Raw genomic sequence first — 16,159 nt, 5'->3', positions numbered from 1 at the left:
CCAAAAAAATTGTATTGGGCGACAAAATAATTCATTGCAAAACCATTGATAATGTAACCAATGCATTACGGATTTCTGTGGTCAGGATGATGATAAATGAGTGGGAGGGTCGGGGTTTATTGCATGGGGAGTGGCTAAGCTGGTTCTAAAGGCCCTATCACACTAGCGACTGCGGCCGGCGCTGCGGCTGCGACCGCGACTGCGACTGGCCCGTCGACCAATCAGAGCGAGGCAGTCGCAGCCAATCAGAGAGCTCCATTTCAATCTCGCGCACTTGCGGCAGACGTGTTTGTTTGTTTTGGTTACCGTAGCGAGGTAAGTTCAAGAAGGTTATAAGATAACGCTGAGATAATTTCGGATTTTTAAAGTGAAGATTGAAGCCCAGTATATTGGATATTGCACCCAAGTACATAGGTGAATGAAAATGAAGTACGTTTTAACATATATTAGGAACATTTTCAGCAATTGCTGCTCTCTATCTATTCTTTGGGCATTCGTAAACAAACATGCCACAAGCAGAAACGTTCATGCGTGCGCATGCGCGATCGTGGCGTCGGCCGCAATGTGTGATGGGGTGCAGTCGCAGCCGAAATCGCGGTCGCAGTCGCTAGTGTGATACGGTCTTAAGGCCGGGCTTGAATGCATCCAACAATTGCTACCTCAGCGGTCACTTCCCTCGTGTCGGCCAGAGCCAAAGTCCGCTCGTTTGCATTGAAAAATCCGCGGTAGCTATACCCAACATCGGATGTTATGGGTTTGAAAATTCCCTTTGGCTCCACCTTATGTCTGGCACAAAAGGGTTAATTGATGGAGCACTATGTAGTTCTGCTACAATGTGAATATAATAAATTATGGCTTTTTTTTCTTTTAATTTGATATCAATCAATGTGTTTCAATTGCTAGGCTATTCTTATGTATGCTGCCCAGGGCACAATAATCTTATGGAAGAGTACCACCTCTTTATTATTTACTCAGGACGTCCTTTCATTACAATTTGCCTCTGGTGGTTATTTTTAATTGCCAAAATTGATGTTAATTAACTTAAGTGTAATCCGAAATACACCAAATTTATCCCCAGCATTTAACATATTTATTTTCTGTAAATCTGCTCATGGGCACTGAAATCTTATGCTTAGTGCTCTCCACTCATACTGTTTCAACAAATAAGATGGTATCTTGAGGTTGAAATCTCCAGAAACTAATGCTCCGAGGATCACCGCCTCCATTTGCACTGATTTTGTCATGGGCTGGTGCAAGATGTGTTAGGAATATAGCCATGATAACCCAGTGGCAAGCTTGAAAACCAAATTTTAAACATAAACAAAATTTTGCAACATCTTACTTGAGGCAGCTTGGGTATAGTACAGTGGCGCCGACTGCATGGAACCCTAGGGGGCCCAAGCCCCCTTAAAATTTCGCTATGAGCGTGAGGGAAAAATGTGTCAGGCTTGTCAATTTTCCCCAGTGTTCATATATCGAGATTCGAGTGATCAGGGATCTAATGTTGACAATACGACTCTTCTAAAATGCTCCAAAAACTTAAAATTCACTACTTATAAAATTTTGCGGGGCCAGATCCCCAATTTAGGCCCACCCAACATTTTTCATAAGTCGGAATCCCTGGTATAGGATGTCGATTTAGATGAAGGATGTAGGGAAAAAACAAACTTTTTTCTGTGGCAAATTCAATGACAGATATCCATGTTTTTTTACCCTGTCATTAATAATACTGATTGTGGGTTCCTGTACAGACTCAGGCCTCGACTGCTTCCCAAGATGAAGAGGTGGGTGCTGATGGCACAGGATCCATCATATCAGACCACAACTGCATGCTGGTGCTGCCCAAAAAGGAACCATCTCCTGAGGAGAAAGATGATGTTGAGGTTTGCCTGAAATTCTTGTTCTCTGATTATATTATTGAATGTAGGTGATATTACACTTAGTGAAAATTTTGACTTTCAAGTTTCATTAATGGTAGAATTTGTACCTTTTACTAGGGTTCTCAAGTCACCCAATAGGGTAGTTTCCTTCGTCAAAGAAAAAGAAAGGCATTGATTGCGATTCCTTACCCACCATTAGTGCATTTGAAATCAACAAATTATTTGGTTTTAGAAATCCCAGTTTAGACGAATGTGAATGGTCAATTTTTAACCTCATTTGAACAAGGCCAGATTGGTGCACATGCGATGCCACTCCACGTGACTTCACAGGGACCTAGTTTCTATACGAGTAGATAGCAGTTTTACATCGTCTGAGATTCCCAATGCATGCACGAGGCACAGAGCTCAGTGAAACATCTCTTAATAATCACCCATTAAAATTTCCTAAGGTCAGAAAGTTTCCTTCGTTTGATATGGTATTAATAATCCATATTTAAGCCAAGCGCTACCTGCTAGCAGCTGACATAGCAGCGCTCATAGCCTCGCACCAAGGTGGCCTCACACGGCAGCAGCCGGAACCAGAATGATGTCACAAGGGCTTTTCCCAGCATTCATACTTTGCCGTCATATTTTCGCTTGCTTGAAAATTTTCACTTTTCATTTGATCGCGAAAAATAGATATCTTCATTTAAAATTCTAAGAGCGTGAAATACGTTCTTCAGGAGTAACAATCTTGTGATTTAGGCAACAAAAAAATAAACCCATGCCTCGCTTTGCACAAGGGATGCGTTCCTTGGGGTCTTTACACTATACCAATTTGCGTTTCATGATTGCGTTTTAGCATGGGGAAGATAGGGGTGTGCTCCCGATAGCATAGGTTTTGGATATTGAATTTCCTATTATCCATTTATATTCCTATTTATAGCCTTAGAAGACATTACAGTGGACCCTCCTTAATACGAACGCCGTTATTACGAAGTTCTCGTTATTACGAAGCAAGTCGTGGGTCCCGATGAAAAGCCATATCCAAACTATAGTAAAAGAAACGTTAATGCGAAATTTTCGTTTTTATGAAATTACGGACCTCAGTCCCGGCAGCTATAAAATGAACTTTATTACGAAGTTCCACGCATAAGCAACGGGATTTAGTTGGATATTCACTACGCTAAGTTATAATAATCGCTCCGCGTTTAAGTTCTCGTTTACTGTGCCCAAGAGCGTCAATTATGGTTCTTTCTTCGGTGTACACGCAACATTATATAATAAGTTTCAATCCTGCTGAGCCATGGTGACCCACTCGTAACCACTCGTAAATTGGACGAACTGTTAGTCCTCTGCCTACGCACATTCGATTTACAAATTTTCAGAGATATTAGCGTTCAAAATTTTTCAAATTTCGAATTTGGCGCCTTTCGATTTGGCCGATGCTTTGCGGTTTGGCTTGGCGTTGTGGAACTCTCAATTTGGGCACAATCTGAACAAAGTATCCGGCGTGAATTTAGGAACTGTTAAGCGTTTTGCCCGTTCTTCCTTACTGAGAGGAGTGATTTTTTTCAGCTCCGGCTGCGTCGTACGCCCAGCTAGATCAGTTCGTAATATCGTGAGGTGGAGCACATTGTGGTGCAGTGTTGCATTTTGTAGGAAAACCGTACCTCTCAGTGCAATTTCATACAGTCCGGCCGGCGAGAGTCACCCGATGACGGCACAATAGGAGGGGCTGACAACCCTACACCAGCATGGTTTACAGCCAATCGCTGTCCTCAAAACACACCCTCGCCTTGTCTCTCAATGTTGTCAACTGCATAAGGCCAACGAAATAAGGCTGATCCACAAAAAATCCTTTCTTTGAATCACCAAAACAAGTGATTCTTCCTCTGGGTCCTTCATGCGGCGGCCCTTCCGCATCCTTCCTTCGCTGAACCCTTTGTAGGCGTTTCCCTCTCTTAGCTGGCAACCTTGCCTCCTACCCCAACCTAGACAATTCTGTGTGTCATTGGACAACTCTCGGCGGCCGTACTGTAGGTTTATCAACTTAGGAACTAGGTCTTGGAACGCATCCAGTTCGTATATCGGACTTACTGTATCAACCCTCGATTGCGTCGTGCTGCATTCTTCTGTTGAGAAACTGGAACAAATTTTCCTGTTTAAACATATTTCCGCGTAATTTAATAGTATTTATCAAGTACTGTTTTTTTCTGATGATACCTAAAAGAAACATTGACACAAACCTCGTTATTACGAACCTACGGTTTTTCGGTCCTGCGAACTAATAACGAGAGTCTACAGTATTTAAATAATGGTTTAGAGTTAAAAATATTGTTAAAGATCGTATGTACGCATGGAAAGACTTTTTTCTCACTAAAATAAATTTGTACGTGCTTTAGAAATTCCAACCTCTCAGGCAGGTAGCCTAACATCCAGGAAAAATGCATGCTATATCAGGGTTTCGTAATGTATTGCCGGCAGTAGACAAATTTTCAAACCAGTATAAAAACAATTCTTGTGTCACCCAGACCCTTTTGTTGATCATCCAAATGACAGACAAATGCTACTTAGAAAAGCAATTCATTACTCAAGGATTTTATGAATGAATAATCATAACTGGCTTTAATTTGAAGTCCCCCGGGGCATTAGTACCATAAGAAGCAAATTGAAATGGTCTTTAAATGCCGTGAAACCTAACTCAGGTTTTCTTCCCAGAAAATGAATAAACGAGGTTGCATTCTCTTCCAAAACAATTCCGTCTAGTCAACATTAAACAGTAGTTGAGGGGAAAAGGAGCCACTCTCAATCACTGATTGGAGTTCATCAGAAAATGTTGCACCAAATATGCTATCAGCGCTTGCAGATTCACCTGATATCGTAGCACTAAAACAGCAGCTCGAAGTTTAAAATTCTGGAACCAACCAGAACTTCCACCAACACAGCTTTTGCATAAATAACTGCCTGTGATAGAGGAACATCATTCAACCGTTTGTTATAAATCCAGGTAATTAGAAGTCTTTCTGTTTATTTCAGCAATGAATTTCGCGTATGTGTTGACCGCCGGGCTGAAGTTGGTGCGGCTGATGTATCTGACCAGGGTTCCCACTCAACCGTGAAAACCTTGAAACCGTTAATAAGCCGTGAATTACGTCTACCGTGAAAAAACCTGGAGAAAACCTTAAAAATCTCTCAAACTCGATTGTAGAACTGCAATTGACTGACCAAAAGAAAAATCGATATGTCGATCATGTTACAAGGTCAGTCACGTGCAGACACTGTCCATGCATTTATCTCCACACGTATATTCGAAGCAAAATTATTGGTCCGTGTACCATGACGACACATTAATATTGAGCCTGTGAGTGGAAGACCGGTAAATTAAGTGTTCATTTACTCTGGCGAAAAATCAAATCTTCTCTTCCGTACCACCCTGCTCCTTCCATTTTCCCACTCACAACCTCTAGCCGTCCCTGAATTTTGATATCAATAGGTGACGTCACGAGAGAGAGTACTTTCATTGCTGTGTTTGCATTCATGACGTCTGTCGCGTTAAATAAATTTTTAGTTAACGCGCGGCTGGTGATTGCTATGCCATCAATATTTTTGCCTGAAATGGCTTATCAACAGATTGTGAATTTGATGACATTTAGACCATGAAAACCTGGTAAAAACCACGAATTTTATAATATAGTTAGAGTGGGAACCCTGCTGACATTTTAACTTCATCGTAATTCAGAATAATAGTGTGGAATGTTGACGTTGTGAGCTTAAACTTACGTGCATTATTGCTTTGACAGTCTTTATTTTCAAAGCAAGTGATCACTTTCAATATCTCTTTTTGGTAAATGACTTTCTTGATTTCTTCTTTACTTTTGTATCCCATTCCTATATTTTTGCCATTGTTCACTTGATTTTTACTCCGTATGGCTCTATCAAAATCACCTTCTACTGCTGAACAACTGCCGCCCTGTATTCCTGAGATGAAGAGGGCCTACTGCTGTTTTGACTGTCTCTCAGACCCTTTTAGGCATTGATGCTATCCATATGCAACTGGGTCTCGGCTCCCTGATGACCTTGAATGCTGGACGGTTGGACCCTTTATGCGGTAGTCAATTCGCCTTACAACCTATGACAGCAAAAATGACATCTCAAACCGTATTGCTTAAAAAAACTCAATTTCACTAGCTCCAAATTTAATTAATGATCTAAATTAATTGATGTTATTCAGTAAAGGGGATGAGAATAAATAACTTTGGTATGTTAGCGGTCCGGACACATGACAAGTAATGTCTTTGCCCAATGGATTTCGACGAATATATAAACAAAGAATAAAATATGAGGCTAGTAAAACTATTGATATGCTCTAAATGACTATAATTACATGTGTTCTTCGTGCAAGTTCACATTTTGTCGAGAGATGATTAAAGGTTATTTGATTAGTCGAAGCAGCATAGGAATATTTTCCCGAGGCACAAAGTTGCGCTTTATCCAAATTGTGCTAATCGAAATTGCGTCAAGCGAGGCATGGGCATTATAGGAAACCACCCTATTGTCCGCGGCACGGTGAGGAGTGCAATGCAATCCAATTTTATCGAATATTTTACATTGAAATACAGTACACTCCCGATTATCAGGGCAAATGATGGGAAGATACGACAGGAATAGTCGGAAGACACATATAATCCAGACTTCCATTTAATTGTTTTGTGATGGTCATAATTTACGTAAAACAAACAATATATTATTATTTATGCAGTTATTCTGTAATTTAAGAGTGCTTCCTGGACTGATTGAGAGCTTTCTTTGCCAGTTCGCGATCTTTTTAGCGGCGATAATATGGTTGTTCTTGTATTATTAAGGATCCATGTAAGGCCTGGTTTCATAAACCACACTTTCGTGGCTGTGTGATCACTGGTGATCAAAATGGTTTCCGTTTTACCTTTGTTTCTTTCAGAATCTGAATTGGTCTTCATTCAGGAACTCCTCTGCTTCCTGATCTATTTTCCAGTTGATAATTCCAGTTAATATTTTTGATTGTTTCATGGATTTAAGAGAACATAAGGTAGCCTCCAAATTTTTAATTACTTCAGTGTGAAAGATACAGGTACATATTCAAGGTTATTACTTTCCAGTTTTTGTTTGTATCTTTCATTGTGTCCTAAAACTAGGAGATCAGGTATTCTTAACCTAATTTTGTTGAAAGTGTTCTATTTTGACCCATTTAAAAAAATCGGACAGCGTTAATGTATCATGTTAGATAAAAATTTGCGTGCATATGGACAGTGTTGCTGAAATATTTTTTGAGGCATTAGTGTCATGTATGGGTCCACTTTAAATAAGGTATGCAGGGCATTCAGCGACCAGGAAAATGGGGAATTGTGTGTGAATTCGTAGTCCTGGAATTATGCATGAATTATTCATGAATTTTTGACCAGGAATTTCAAAAACTTCTATTTCAAATTCATTTCACATCAAATTTTTGTCAGTTCAGCGCCCATTATATTTGCCTAAAATGTGTTTGTGGTATTTTAAGTGTCTTGGGAGAATTTTTACTGCCACAACGAAATGTGGAATGTCAGAGAAGACAACAGAATCAAAATATCTAGCACTTGACTTGAGCAAGATTCGATAACACAAAGAATTGAATGCCAGGTAATGTCAACATCAACTTATCAGGTCGATGCAGTGTCTTCTCTTGCATTGAAGAAATTGAAATTTTAAATACAATATGCAACATTCTATTCCTTGTCTATGTAAATAAAAAGATTTAATATTTTTTAACACTTTCAAGACAGCGTAGTTCTTGCCTTAGCATGACGGCTGTTTTGAGCCCCGAGGGATGCTTCCATCCCCTCCGTATGGAGCATTTTTGCAGGAAATTCGTTAAGAAGGGTCTCGCAGATAATCACACACTTTCAGCTCTAACCTTTTTCGACCCTTCCTAGTGGGGACTCTGCATTATCTCGGACTCCGAGGGTAGTTGGGTAGGGTAGTCCTTCCGTGGTTTATAATCCTACAAGCGGGATTGGTTTGTGGTCAATCATGCTTTGTTTATATGCATTAGCTCTATGGATAATTGTTGCTTGAACGTGAATTGTAATACGAAATGAAAAGGAGACTTCGTTGATTTCCGCTAATTTATTTTGTCTGTAAGACATGTTTTGAACCATAGAGGTCATTATCAAGTCTTAATAATCTTATCTAATATATGTAATAATAATCTAATATATGACATAATAATCTAAAATATGTAGACAGAATCAAGAGACTTGATTCTGTCTACATATTTTATTGATATAGAATTCAGGGTTTGTGAAATTTGGATTTAAGCATATCCTGCCTGATAAAATTACCATTTTGGATGAATTTGCATATTTGAAAATTTTTCTATTGAACAATTCAATTGAATATTTCTAATAGGACTTTTTCTTTCTCTGTCGCACTAGTGGCATTAACTGTGCAGTCAGATTGTATCACTATGAACAACTGTAACATCCGTAACCGTAACCAACGTATGTGCAGGTGATGGTTGAAGACCACACGAGTTCAGACCTTAGTTAAAACTTAGGTTGTGTGAACAATTGATCCATAGTTTATATTTTATTTAAAATAAATATGGTTTCTTCTTCTTTTTTCTTGGGTCAAATAAGATGATTATTGTTTTGTCTTAACTTTTACTCGCTCTTTACTTCGTTGACTGTTATGTGTTACTTTTCAAAACATTGCCTTTTTCCAATATTTTGCCATCACTTTTTCTGGCTAGGTAATTGTGTCCTTTGATAGGTTTTCAAGATTTTAGGTTCATATTGCTTCTGTGCATAGTGCTGAATCCTCTGCGGAGAAATGAAAATACTAACTGTAATATTCCTACTGGTATTAAGTTTTAATCAATGGTTGGAATATTTTGTTAATGATATCATTTGGTATCATGTAATAAATTGTAAAATGATTATATCAAGGGCTGAGTAATCACAGGTATTGTTGTTATTCCAAATATTGCTTCAATGCAGACGTAAAATATTTCTGAGGCTGCTGCTCTTTCGGAAGAAATGTGAAAATTTTGAGTACTCTCAGTGTGTTTAAGAAAGTTGTACAGTGAGTCCTCGTTTAACGTCACTTACCGTTCCTAAAAAATGTGACGATAAACAAAATGACGTTAATTGAAACATAATATCCCATAAGAAACAATGTAAAAAGTGAATATCGGCTCCTATACCTCACAATTCCTACGCGAAAAAAATGTTAGCATATGATATTTGGGGCATTTTTTACGATGGGAATGACAAGCTATGGCATAAATATGAGTTCCTGTCTTCATCGACGACAATAGCAGCAGTGACGTAAATCCTTCTCCATTTTTGTAAATTCCCGATTTGCTTTTTGGTTTCGCTATTGTGGTCGCCCGGGCGAGCGTCGCCTGGGCATCATCATCGCTGAAACATCGTCTCAGTTACAGGAACCAAAATTATTGTGAACATGGCAAAAAAAGTGACGACAAAAACTCCGAGTTCTACACGGAAAAATTCCTTGAAATCACTTTTTAGGTTCCTGAAAACCATTATGTCAAGTAAATCCTTGCGCACCTACCTAAGAATTCATTTTGCAGAAAATTTGCTAAAACCGTAACTGCAATTAACATTAAACACACCGATTTACACTTCGTTTAGACTGACTGTATTACCGCCCACAAAACGAACAACCTGCAACGCCCGCCGCTTCGCATTTTTTTCTCGCGCGAAATTTAAAAGCCCTGACGTTATCGCGAAGCGAAGGTGCGATAAACGAATGACGGTCTCAAAATTTTCGTGACGTTATCGCGAAATCACCTTAAACGGGGTGACGTAGAACGAGGACTCAGTTTTTTGTAAAAAAGTAGATACAAGGAAACTTCAAATTTTGATGAAATATGGTTTCAAACTTTGATGAAATATGTTTTCAAATTTTGATGAAATATGGTTTGTAGAATCAGTGAGAGTTAATTATCCTCAAAAATAGTGCAAATGTCCGGGTCCGTATATGATTCCTTCAATGTTACTTACTTTCAGCAAGCTTTTGGTGAGAATGGGGAATCAATTGAGAATTTTGCAATGACCCCTGTGTCTACAATGGCGGCATCAGGTGAGTGCGCTCAAGGTCCATTGAATAACCATACATAGTGGGCTAGTTGCAACTGATTGTGTAGGATGAAGCACCTGCTGATGCAAGGGCGTACCCAGGATTATAACTAGGGGGGGCAAGTCAAGTTGTGACATTAGTTTATCCTTTAAAAAGTTTAATTTTAGTTAAATATCATATACTAATACATACAATTTTTCATGGGTTTAATGAGACTTTTTTGAATACTTTCTTTTCAATTCAGTATTGATTTTTCTTAAAGACTTTGCAATTTTTGATTCTAGGGTGGGGGCAGCTGCCCGCCCCCCCCCCCCACCTGCCCCTCGCTGGGTACGCCCTCATGCTGATGGCAGCATTCTTAGAAAATTTAAGCTTGGATTTGGTTCATTTTTAATTAATTGGAAAATTAGAATGAAACTTTGTAACGTGCACTTTCTTATTTATTTTTTTCATGAGCTTGGCAACTGTGCTTTGATAGTCCCAACTGTAAATTGTGGATGGAGACTCCTAGGAATGGAAAATAATGGGCATATAATATGGAATTGAGAAATAATCTTGGGAAAATAAATCAAGGTGACCGAGAAACGTAACAACTCAAATTCAATACCACATGTGCAACAGTTTGCTATTATTGTTCCGAATAACAATGATATTGTACTGAGCTTGATTGTATTGAACAATGATATTGTACTATTTTTTGTACTGAGCTCAGGGGGTCTATTCTCTAACTCGAAGCTCCCGATCTGGTAGCTTCGAACTAGCTACCAGAATTAGCTACCAAATGTATTCCCTAAATGGAAGTAGCTAAATCAGACCAAGAATTTCTGGAAGCTTTCTCAGACGGATATGGGGTATGAGAAACATTTCGTGCGAACTCAGTTTTACTTTTAGGACCAATGAAATCGCTCGTTTCATTGTGTTGCCTGCGGGAAAATCATAATGTAGTCGTTCTCGGCTGACCTTTTCTTCTAGTGGAAATTAATGTGCTTTGTAAATTACGAAATGCTGAGTGCCTTTAGCTTTCATTATTATAGAAATACGTATAAATAATTATATAAGGCTATGCGGCATTTACATTGATGCAATAGTTTCGATTGATGTAGCAGTTTATGCCACGAATGATAATCATAACCAGTAGGTCATGTAAATATAGTGAAGAGAAAATGTTAGTGAACATGAAACACATAAAACCAATGCAATGACATTGTCGTTCTTATTCCCAAGAACTTTTCACTCATTGCTCCTTATGCTTCTACTCGTTTGATACAAAAATTTTGATGACCAACTGTTCCTGTGGAGAGATTGTTCCTTCTTGCACTGCGAAAGAATATCGCAATTACATGTGTATACGATAAGTATATATTATTTCGGGAATATCTTCAACAAAGTTTATGGGAAGGTGGAGATAATTATGTTTGAAAGTTACGTCATTTCGCTCAGATTGGCCTATGCAATCATTTTTCACAATAAGCTTCAAGCGATATCTACACAAAACTACTGTCGTTCCGTTCTCACGATGGCTAAATTAATATTTTAATGGTTTTATGAATCAGTATTACATCCCACCACCAACCTTGCAGTATTGCAAGCGAGGGCGATTCATTGTAACTTGACCATCATTATGATAAACCAACCTACGTAGTTCCTTCTCTCAATATTAAAGTCATATTATATTATTGTTTCTGTGATGACTTCCTCCGTGGACTCCGGGAACATCCATGGCTACACTTTTTCAAATTTCAAAACAAATACACAGCCCTAACTACCGGCACTGAAATTAAATGCATATATAATGCCAAAGACACACAAATGAAAGCAGAAAGAAATCATGAACACATTCATTCATTGGAGGAGCAAGAAATTAATTAATAACTATTATGAAACACGTTACATTGAATTATAACACAATAATATCCATCTCTACATGGTCTGCATCTATGTAACACCTAACTCTCTTCACACAATCACTTAACAACAAAGATCGTAGCTGAAAATGCATGGGAAAGTTAATCATAAATGTATAGACACTTGCAAAAAGAAGAGATCCATCTCTGTGCAGTGGATACATTACCATTGGTAATGATTTCAACGCATCACTTTGTACCAGCACTACAACACACTATCTCTCGCAGCATCAATAATAATCACTACTGTATCCAAGTTTTGTCTTCTCCCTAGTAATGACTTCATGCAAAATAAGATTTCAGTGAAATAAAATGATTAAAAGCAACATTCTTCTTCTCCAAATAATGAAATCAGCTAGTAAATGCAATCAATAGTTCACTCCAAAACATACCTACATGTTTAGTCACGAAATTTATCACTCATTCCCACTACTTTGTTAAGAATACAATAATTGAAGGCTTCAAATAATTTACCCAGCATTCCCGACCTCATTTAAGAAAATAATTATGGAAGACAACAAAAACAGTCAACACTTTTCTTATTTACCACTCCATCGCTAGCCGGGCCAAGAAAAATTCTGATGGGATAAAACAAAAGGTTAGCAACATGCGCCGCTTGGTTTACGGCGGTTCATATGAATTCCCTGTGTATTTTGATGGTAGCTAGCTGAAGCGCGGGGTCCCGAGGGCGCACTTCGCGAAGCTACCGTGGTAGCTAGTTTGAAGCTACGGAAGTAGCATCAAAGTCCATAGAGGATAAGGGTTGGAGCCTAATAAGCTACCGGTAGCTTCTGCTAGCTCTTTTGCCGGAGCTTCAGCATTAGAGAATACAAGTGGGAGCTAGTAGGTTAATTAACCCTAATACGGGGAAACATTTTTCTGACGTAATCCGGCAAGGTGAGTCCAATGGGCTCCTTTACCTTACGCTTTTAATTTAAACTATCAAACAGTGAAAAATATTAATTTTCACATCAATTTGTACATATTGTGCACTATAGAATCATTTAAAACATAAAATTTATTATTTGTTGTTTAACAAAAGTTTTGCATTACTTATTAATTTCATACATAGGCAAATAGCGAGTGCAGTAGACTCTAATGACTAATGCTTTCTGTTTTCACTACATAAAACACCAAACATTTATCGTGACGTGTACATAGTGATAATTTTACATTATTTTGACAATTCACACCAAGTATTTGTAAAATGTACATTACTTTTTACATTTCGTGCAAGCAGACTCACATTGCCCGGATTAGTGGGAATTCTGGGGAAAAAATTTTTTTGTAATTAACTTTAATTCCGAAAAAAGTTTGAATTACTCTTATTTATAGGAAATACACAATTAGAAGAAGTAAAAAATTTACATGCTGACATTTCAATAACAAAATAAAATTCTCAAAAATGTGATGCGATGAGTCCATGAGACTCATCTTGCCTGTATTAGGGTTAAACATCTCTCCACATGAAAGCTACCGCACTTCAAGTTAGAGAAGAGACCCCCAGATTTTGAGCTTCACTACTGGTGGTTAAACTACGTATGGAGAAAACTCCTTTCACCTCTTAAGTTTTGCATACCTAATTGATAGCAGTAAAGTAAATAATTCAGGTGACGTTAAACTAAATTTATTTTTTTGGATGATCTTGTGCTTTTTTGTGTATTGGGTCGATTGGAACAATTCCCTTATTATTTATCAAATGTCTTTGGCTGTCTTAAAAGCGACTTTTATTATTTGAGAAAAATATTATTTGAGTAATTCATAAATTTTATGTTGGACAGTGATAATTATAATGCTAAATTCTTTTCTAGGGATCTCAGAACCTCAGAGAGTGCATCTGCAAACAGCATCAACTTCATATCTGCTGGAAGAAGGAAATGTAAGGATTGATTCCAGCGACGACTGCGTTGGTTCATCTGCCTCCTTGTCACTCATTGAATCCAAGACTCGAACATCCCATGCAGGGGAAGTAACAAATGTGATTGACAAGGACTTGGAAAATTTTTGTTCCCCTCCTACTGGCAAGATAACATCTGGCTTAATTCCAAATGATACACAGTGTAATTCGAAATGCAATCCAGCTTCTAAAATCAACGGAGATGTAGCAACAATTGCTGTTATGGGGGGTATAGATGATACCCCAAAAATCATAGATAGCCTTGGGCTAACCACAATAAGTCAAAACAGAGAAGGTGGCCTAGAGACTGCCACACAATACAAAGAAGAGTTAAATAGTTGCTCAATTGACAGTTCCGGGAAAAGTTGCTTGTCAAATGGTAATTCATATCTATGCTTCCATTGCAGAGCAGTATTCAACACAAAAAGTGAGCTCTCCAAACATCTCCAAATTCATTCAGGCAAAAACACTTTGGACGGTGATGAGAAATCTTTAAAGGGTAAAGATGAGTGTCTCAAAACTCCTGTATCGAATGAGGAATGTAGTAAGTCTGGCAAGCCCTCTGCCTCCAAGAAAAGAAGCAGGCTAAGGCAAAACAAAGTCGGGCTTCTTAAGGAAATGTCTGGGGGAATAGTGGAGAAGAAAAACGTGAGACAAAGGAGGAGAAGTTTTGTTGTAAATGGGAAACCACGTGCGCAAAATTTGTCCCAGAAGTCCTCCTCTGCAAATAGAAACCTTCCTAATCAGAGAAGTTCGAGCACGAAAAAGAAAACTCACTCCGGCCCAATTTTGCCCAATACTTATGTTCAACATATCCTCGGTGAAGAAAAAAGTTATGCATGCAGCGTGTGCGGAAAATCTTTTTCTAAAAAATACAGTCTCGACTACCACATGCGTGTACATACAGGAGAGAAACCATTTTCGTGCGGCATTTGCGGCAAACCGTTTACTTTCCGATATAATCTCTCCACCCACATTCGCACGCACACCAAGGAAAAACCTTATAAATGCGGTGTGTGCTGCAAGCTCTTCTCTCACAGCTCTGCATTCACCACACACAAGCGGACTCACTCGGGAGAAAAACCCTATTCATGTAGTATTTGCTGCAAGTCTTTTGTTGTGAGGAGCATGCTCAACATTCACACGAGAACACACACCGGAGACAAACCACACGTGTGCAGTGTTTGCGGCAAGCCCTTCAGCGATGCTAGCAACCTCAGAAAGCATATGCGAACACACACAGGGGAGAAACCTTATTCTTGCAGTGTCTGCAACAAGTATTTCTCTCAGAGGGGTCACATCACCAAACACATGCAAACTCACACAACAGGTAAACCGTATTCATGCACCGTCTGCCTCAAGCCCTTTGCTTACAGGTATAACCTCGCCAAACACATGCGTATGCACACAGGCGAGAAACGTTAGTCATGCAAAATTACTTCCTGTCATAATTACTGTATTTGTCTGAATATAGTCCCCCCCTTTTTCCAAAAAAGGTCTTTGCTTATAGGTATAACCTCGCCAAACACATGGGTATGTACACAGGCGAGAAACGTTAGTCATGCAAAATTTACTTCCAGTCTTAATTACTGTATTTGTCTGAATATAGTCCCCCCCTTTTCCAAAAAACGGCTTTGCTTATAGGTATAACCTCGCCAAACATAGGTAAGCACACAGGTAAGAAACATTAGTCTTGCGAAATTTACTTCGTCTTAATTACTGTATTTGTCTGAATATGGTCCCCAACTTTTTCCAAAAATGCCCATGGTAAAAGTAACGGGGGGGACTTGATTCAAACCCATTTTTTAGTTTGGCTTCTCGGCTCGTCCCTTCCCTTTTCTTTTTCCTTGGCATTCCCAGACTCCCATTTTCCTCCACTTCCCTTGCTTTTTCCCGCAGCACGATCGGTTTTCTCTTGCTTTCATTGTACCTTATGCCCACGAGAAATCTCTCGCATAAGGTACCATGAATTAGAGGAAATACCTCCATAATATAAGGCACAAATATATAAAATTGAATAGTCGGATATTGGCACTACCTTCTCCAATTTTTCATTATTTATTTATTATTTCTCCTCTTTACAGGAATTTGGATAATACTGTAATAAAACAAGAAAAGCAAACAATTGAAAAGCACCATGCTCATTCTATAAAACTGCTACGTGAGCATTCGCACTCCTGTTTCTTCAAATCTTCAGGGAAACATATTTCCCTAAAGTTTTTTACAAATTTCCCTTAAAAATGCCCATGGTAAAAGTAAAGGGGGACTATATTCAAACCCATATTTTTAAATGTTTTCCTGAAATTCGAGCCTCAAAATTAGGGGGGATATATATTTAGAAGGGAACTATATTCGGAGAAATACGGTAATTCTTTCAC

At 38.6% G+C, this 16,159-nt stretch overlaps 1 protein-coding gene across 7 annotated transcripts in view; it reads left to right on the top strand.

The window, feature by feature from the left end:
- The window catches only part of LOC124172285 (zinc finger protein 37-like), a 56,207-nt gene extending 40,671 nt beyond the window's left edge, over positions 1-15,536 (top strand). For 4 of the 7 annotated variants that reach the window (XM_046551710.1, XM_046551709.1, XM_046551712.1 and 1 more), the window contains 3 exons: positions 1,752-1,883; positions 9,911-9,983; positions 13,696-15,536. In XM_046551710.1, coding sequence (XP_046407666.1) covers positions 1,752-1,883; positions 9,911-9,983; positions 13,696-15,206 — 1,716 coding nt within the window. In that variant the 3' untranslated portion in view covers positions 15,207-15,536. Of the gene's footprint in view, positions 1-1,751; positions 1,884-9,910; positions 9,984-10,436; positions 10,554-13,695 lie in introns of all 7 variants that reach the window. The other 3 variants (XM_046551713.1, XM_046551711.1, XM_046551714.1) reach the window with 3 other exon arrangements.
- Positions 15,537-16,159: the final 623 nt, after the last annotated feature.

The sequence above is a fragment of the Ischnura elegans genome, assembly GCF_921293095.1.
Source record: "Ischnura elegans chromosome 13 unlocalized genomic scaffold, ioIscEleg1.1 SUPER_13_unloc_1, whole genome shotgun sequence".
Taxonomy (NCBI): Eukaryota; Metazoa; Arthropoda; class Insecta; order Odonata; family Coenagrionidae; genus Ischnura; species Ischnura elegans.
This window is presented reverse-complemented; position numbering and strand designations above follow the sequence as displayed.